Source organism: Trachymyrmex septentrionalis, unplaced genomic scaffold (assembly GCF_001594115.1).
Source record: "Trachymyrmex septentrionalis isolate Tsep2-gDNA-1 unplaced genomic scaffold, Tsep1.0 scaffold2, whole genome shotgun sequence".
Lineage (NCBI taxonomy): Eukaryota > Metazoa > Arthropoda > Insecta > Hymenoptera > Formicidae > Trachymyrmex > Trachymyrmex septentrionalis.
Genome location: NW_017305179.1, coordinates 164,478 through 170,082, shown reverse-complemented (window position 1 = coordinate 170,082; position 5,605 = coordinate 164,478). Strand labels below are relative to the sequence as shown.

Genomic DNA, 5,605 nt, shown 5'->3' with positions numbered 1-5,605 from the left:
AAAAGATAAAAAAATAAATAAAAATAGAAATAAAAGTAAAAATGAAAAAATAAAAAAATAAAAATAAAAATAAAAACAAAAAACAAAAAATTAAAAAAAATTCTTTTAATTTAAAAAACAAGAAAATAAAAACAAAAAAATAAAGATAAAAAAATAAAAAAGTAGAGAGAGAGAGAGAGAGAGAGAGAGAGAGAGAGCGACGCCGCAAGATATTGAATGATATTGGAAACTATTCTGAGTAATTTTAATTAAAAATTTGTCGTTGTCAAAACTCCAAAAAAGTTAGTGATCACGAATTTGGCAGCGGCACGAACATACATAAATATATTGTTCGCATCAAGTCAAGCAGTCAAACGATCCGTTTCATATTTTTATGTACTTGGCGTGATGACGCTACATTTGATTTCATTTTCTTTTTCCAATTAATTTAAGTTCATTCTTTTAGCATAAGAAACAAAGAAAAGTACAACGCGATTAAAGAGACGCAAGTTGTAAAAACTTTTTTATTTTACAAGAAAGATGATATCATCATATTGTAAATTATCTAATTCTTTCAGACTTTTATCGGATTATATTTGCGGACTGAGAAAATGATTGCAATTTTTTTTAAGTATTTTTAAAACTCAACTTTGCGAATACCAGAAGTCGCGGAAATATGTGAAAGAACCGCAGTCTTGTTATCAAGGAGAACAAGAAAATAAAAATAACGTCAATTTGATCATTATATTGACTGATCATTGACCAAATTTGTCAATTTATGTCATTCTTTTGTCATGTTTCAGTCAATATGATATCATTTTGACTTTATTTTGATTGTTCTCTTTGGATGATGATGCAGAAGTTGTACTATTCTTTCGAAGTCGTGGGTTAGATTAGTAACACCTAGATATTCGGAAACATCTAGATGTTCAGGATATTCTTAGAAGTAAGTTTCGGACAAGGGAGATGTAATCGATGCTGCCGGAATGACGACGACGTATATTTAACGGCTGATATGCTGCCAAAGGCATCTCTCGCTAGAGATCTCGCACGGATACTCTCGCAAAAATATTGTATCGCACCGTGCAATCCACGTCCGATATTAAACGCGACGTTTCGGAAACTCGCGTAATATTTACCGCGTTATTCTTGGCCGGATCATAGTTTTGCGGGAGTTGCAACATAATATCAAACGTAACGTAAAATATTACTTTCAAAAAGATATAAAACTATAAGGTTTTTCACGCTACAAAAGTTATTTGTTCTTAAAATAATTAAGGATTAAAGTCAATCACATCTCATATACCTCCGCTCATTGTATTCAATTTTATTTAATAAAATGTTACTCAACGACTTTAAATTTTTGATATATGCAAACATAATATTATATATATCAATGTTTTATTTAAAATGTTTATTTTAAGATTTATATTTATAAGTACTAAGTAATAATAACTGCTTCTTTAATAAATCACATCGAAAACTGGGACGTTTATCTTGAGCGACAAATAAGATGAGGATGTCTTTATGATATTATTATGATTGATCAACAAAACATCAAAATGGCTTTGATTCTTAACGTCAATAAACAGTTTTTAAATCATCACTTTGACTTTTATGACGTCAAAATAAAATCATTTTGATTTTCTCTAATGGACTCGATGTGCTCCTTGGGCTTGGAGAACTAGAATTATAATTATTTGACGATGAGATTTAAGTTCTTTGAGCTTAGTAAGTTACTCTCACCTGCGAGATAGGCGGCTCAGGACGGAGGACGATAGTGGAGGGTGGTGCCTCGAACGCCGCAGGGGTGGGTGTATAATAACCGGATAGATTCTGTTGCTGCCTCTGCGGTGCCCGGTCGTATGGATCCTGGGAGTGCTGCTGGAAAAATATAAAGGGCACAGCGATAAAGATTCGCTCACCGTCGCGAGTGTGTCACACCCACGCGAAGACATTTACGACCGTACCAGTTGCTATCCTGCAAATCGTCCGCTATCCTCGCTTGGCTAAAACCGTCTCACGCCGCATGATTCTGAGTGCATGGGTTCTGAGTGCGAGAGACAGAGAGGAAGAGCAACATGCGTAACTAATAATATATCTCTCGCATAAACAACAACGGCGACGATGCTTCTTACATCCAAGATCGCAAGCGATTGCCACGTGCCGTCCGGTTTCTTACCGCGTTTCTCATCGGCTCCTCTTCCAAAATTGCGGAGGACCGAGCGTCAGCCACGTTTATGCAAGCATCACCTACCTGCCAAGGCTGGGTCTGCTGTTGCTGTTGTTGCTGTTGTTGGTCCGGAAGCAGGGGATGCTGCTGAGAGAGCGGCGAAGTTGCCGGGGGTGTAACGGGCGTCCAGCCCCTGAGATTCTGTTGCTGTTGGAAGTGCGAGGGCTGTCGCAGGAGCGTGCCGCCAGAACTGATCGGCGATGGGGACGACGGGACGGCGCTCTGTGTCGACGACCGTGCGACCGTCGAGGACGGTTGGGGTGACGGACCCGATGAGGGACTACTCTGGTACGAGCCGAATTCACCGTACCCACGGGTCTTACCGGAGGGGAAAACAGATAATTTTGTAGGCTCGAGCGAGCGCACGGACTGGTGTCTGATCGTCCCAAAAAAGAGAGAGATGGTGCGGGAAAATTTGCAAGAAATAACGCGACATCTAAATATAATCCTCCTTATGTCTATATTATTTATTTAAATCATGTCTTTCAATACACTCATTAATGTTATTAACACTATTTGCACAATAAAAAATTAGAAGCTGATAATTTGAATAAATAGAACGGTAAGAAGATTTATGGAATTGATGTATAAAAAAATGATCATCGGAATGATAAAGCAGAGAGATTAGTTATTTGAATTTCGAATTATCATTAAGAATCTAAACTTGTATCATTATATGTAAAAGAAAATATTTACAAAAAAATATATTTTTGTACAAGTAGAATAAATGAATGTACACGGAAAATATTGTTTTGCTGAAGTATATTCAAATCAGCTAGATGCAGAAAATAATTTTGTTCGACTGTAAAAATAATTCTGTAGAACATTCAAATTGCTAATAAGGATATGAGATTGACTCTTCAATTATATCGAATTAATTCATATTATTCTCGATTATTCAGATTAACAATTTTTTCAAAATCTGTCCGCGATTCGCTCGAGCCAAGCATCGTCGGTTTCATCAAAAGGGACGTTCACCAATTTGGCAATCTATCGTTTTCGCTTCCTGCAAATAATTAATCGGTAGACCTGCCTCGACGACCGCAATGGGCGGATTCGCGTGTTTAAGAAATACGATATTCGGATAGTAAACTTTCTAACGATATCGATATTCACTGCGTGCACGAGTGCGAGTCAGAGATGGAACGACATGCCGTATCGATTTTTCGTTTAATAAAACAATAATATATAAAATTTTGATTGTTATAATTGCTACAGTTGTTACAAAGTTTTATTTTATTCTTCGTTAAAGACAACTATTTCAGTCGACTTTTTTTATTTGCAGCACTAATTATTTCGAGATTTAATGACAATTAAAAAAAATTGCTTGAAATCGATTTCAATTTTATCGAGGAATAGACCAGCCAAAATTGCTGACTCAATTTCGAGACTTTCGGTATATATCGCGTATTTGTTCTCCATCTCTGCTCCGAGCGAAATAAAACTGATATACATACACAGAGAGGAACGAGCGTGAACAATACATAAAAGAAACACGTAACGAACATCGTTGCAATCACACGCATGGCAAGATGCAGGAGAAGCTATCGCACTAAATGGAAATAAAAAATATTACGAAAAAAGAATGCAACACGTAGACATTCAAAAGTATATCCGTGTCCTTTCGGAGATTTTTGAAAATGTCACGATTTAATTACTTCATTATATGCTCGTCTATATCCTCATTTCGTTTACATGAAATGACAAGTATTCTCTTTAAATTCTTCGGAGTGAGATTTAATTCTTTTGGAATAAAATTTACTTCAAAGAATTTAGAGAGTTGCTACGCTAACGAGAGAAAAGGCAACAGGTCTTCATGGATCAAAATTTGATTTCAACATTTTTACAATAAATATTACATCTTGATACATTAATTTTTTTCTTATCGTCAATATTTTATCATAATTTCGCTGAATTTATATTATCGTTCGAAAAATAAGAGTTGCAAATTTTGTTTGTCATTGCCTCTTGTCTTATTGAAGCAGCATAAAATGATGGGACAACGAAATCTGATTCTTTAGCGCGAAAATATGTACACACGTATCTAATTATCTGTTACATTACCTTCGCTTGGACGGGAGCTTGCTCGATGTAGTCGAAGTCTTGATCCTCTGGAGGCGGTGGCCAAGCTACTCGTTTGAGACCTAAGATAATAATAGAGACAAAGATCGGTTTGGCGAGGTATGAAATTTCTTAGTTTATGACTGCGATATATCTGCGTTAATCAATTAGATTTGGACAAATTCGCTTGAATTATAACATACAGATGTAAGTTCTTTAAAGATGAGATTTTAACATTAAAAGTACTGGAGTGATCACCATTGACCGTTTTTTCTATTTTTTTAGATAATTAAAATTATTTTTTATATTTTTATAAAAGATAGGATTCTGAAATTTTTTGACTTTTCAATAATTATATTTAAAAAATATTTGTTTTTCATCACTTTCTTTATTTTCACAGTAATCTATTCGCTTAGTCCTTTAAGAGTAAAAAAGACCTTAGTATTTTTAGTATCAAACAGTTTACGAGAGAATAAAAAATGGTATTTTTTAATACCACGACGTCCTTTCGTAGATTAATATAAACTTGAGAAAAATTGATACCATATTATTAAAATTGTATAACCGATTTCAATGGACGATAAAAAAAGAGTCACTTATTTATCGTGCCACTAACGTCATCAATCACCAATGTCTCGCATATTCATTTAATCGCGATTTTTCATCGTCATCGAACCACCGTCATTGTCATCAATTTTCGACAATTACGCACTTGATCCAACTTTATTCACACGATGGATCGCAGCGGTGTCGCTCTTTCCGCAAAATTTCTTTCATCATACCATCAAAATAGTACCTCTAACGACGTGCACAATTTTGATTTAACTGTGTCACGCAGCTCTCGTATCATATATCGATCGCGTGCACCGCGAGCGTATCGCAACAGGCGGCCGAATATTACGACATCCATATGGGGTCGCGCATCGTTAATCGCGCAAAGTGCATATTTTCTGGCAACTAATAAACCCGCCTGGACCCTATACGTCCACATACCGATGCTATCCCAGCGAGCTCGCTGGTTCAGCTACGGCGAGGAACGCGACTCTGCCAAAACAGGCACCCGCCAACTACTAACGCTATGCGGAGTCACCTGTATCTTTCATTATCGCGGAAACTAGCTGGCTACCGATTTTAGAGCCTTTCTGGTGACCAGCCAAAGAGTGGGGCTTGACATTGTGCCCGATCAGGGTGGGGCAGCGTCCTTCTGTTAAATCTATAGCGTGAAATTTAACTTAATTTAAGTCGCCACTGCTCTTACTAAATATGTCGTTATTTTCTACTAAAACGATTGTTAAATTTTACACTGTAAACACAGGGTGTTTCCTCTAACTT

General features: G+C 36.3%; 1 protein-coding gene across 4 annotated transcripts in view; it reads right to left on the bottom strand.

Annotated features, from left to right (window-relative positions):
• The window catches only part of LOC108747424 (putative uncharacterized protein DDB_G0290521), a 22,769-nt gene that overhangs the window by 5,445 nt on the left and 11,719 nt on the right, over positions 1 to 5,605 (bottom strand). For 3 of the 4 annotated variants that reach the window (XM_018484861.1, XM_018484860.1, XM_018484863.1), the window contains 3 exons: positions 4,277 to 4,356; positions 2,237 to 2,530; positions 1,726 to 1,863 (listed from right to left, as the gene is read on the bottom strand). In XM_018484861.1, the coding sequence (XP_018340363.1) occupies positions 1,726 to 1,863; positions 2,237 to 2,530; positions 4,277 to 4,356 (512 nt within the window). The remainder of the gene's footprint in view (positions 1 to 1,725; positions 1,864 to 2,236; positions 2,531 to 4,276; positions 4,357 to 5,605) is intronic. The other variant, XM_018484862.1, reaches the window with a different exon arrangement.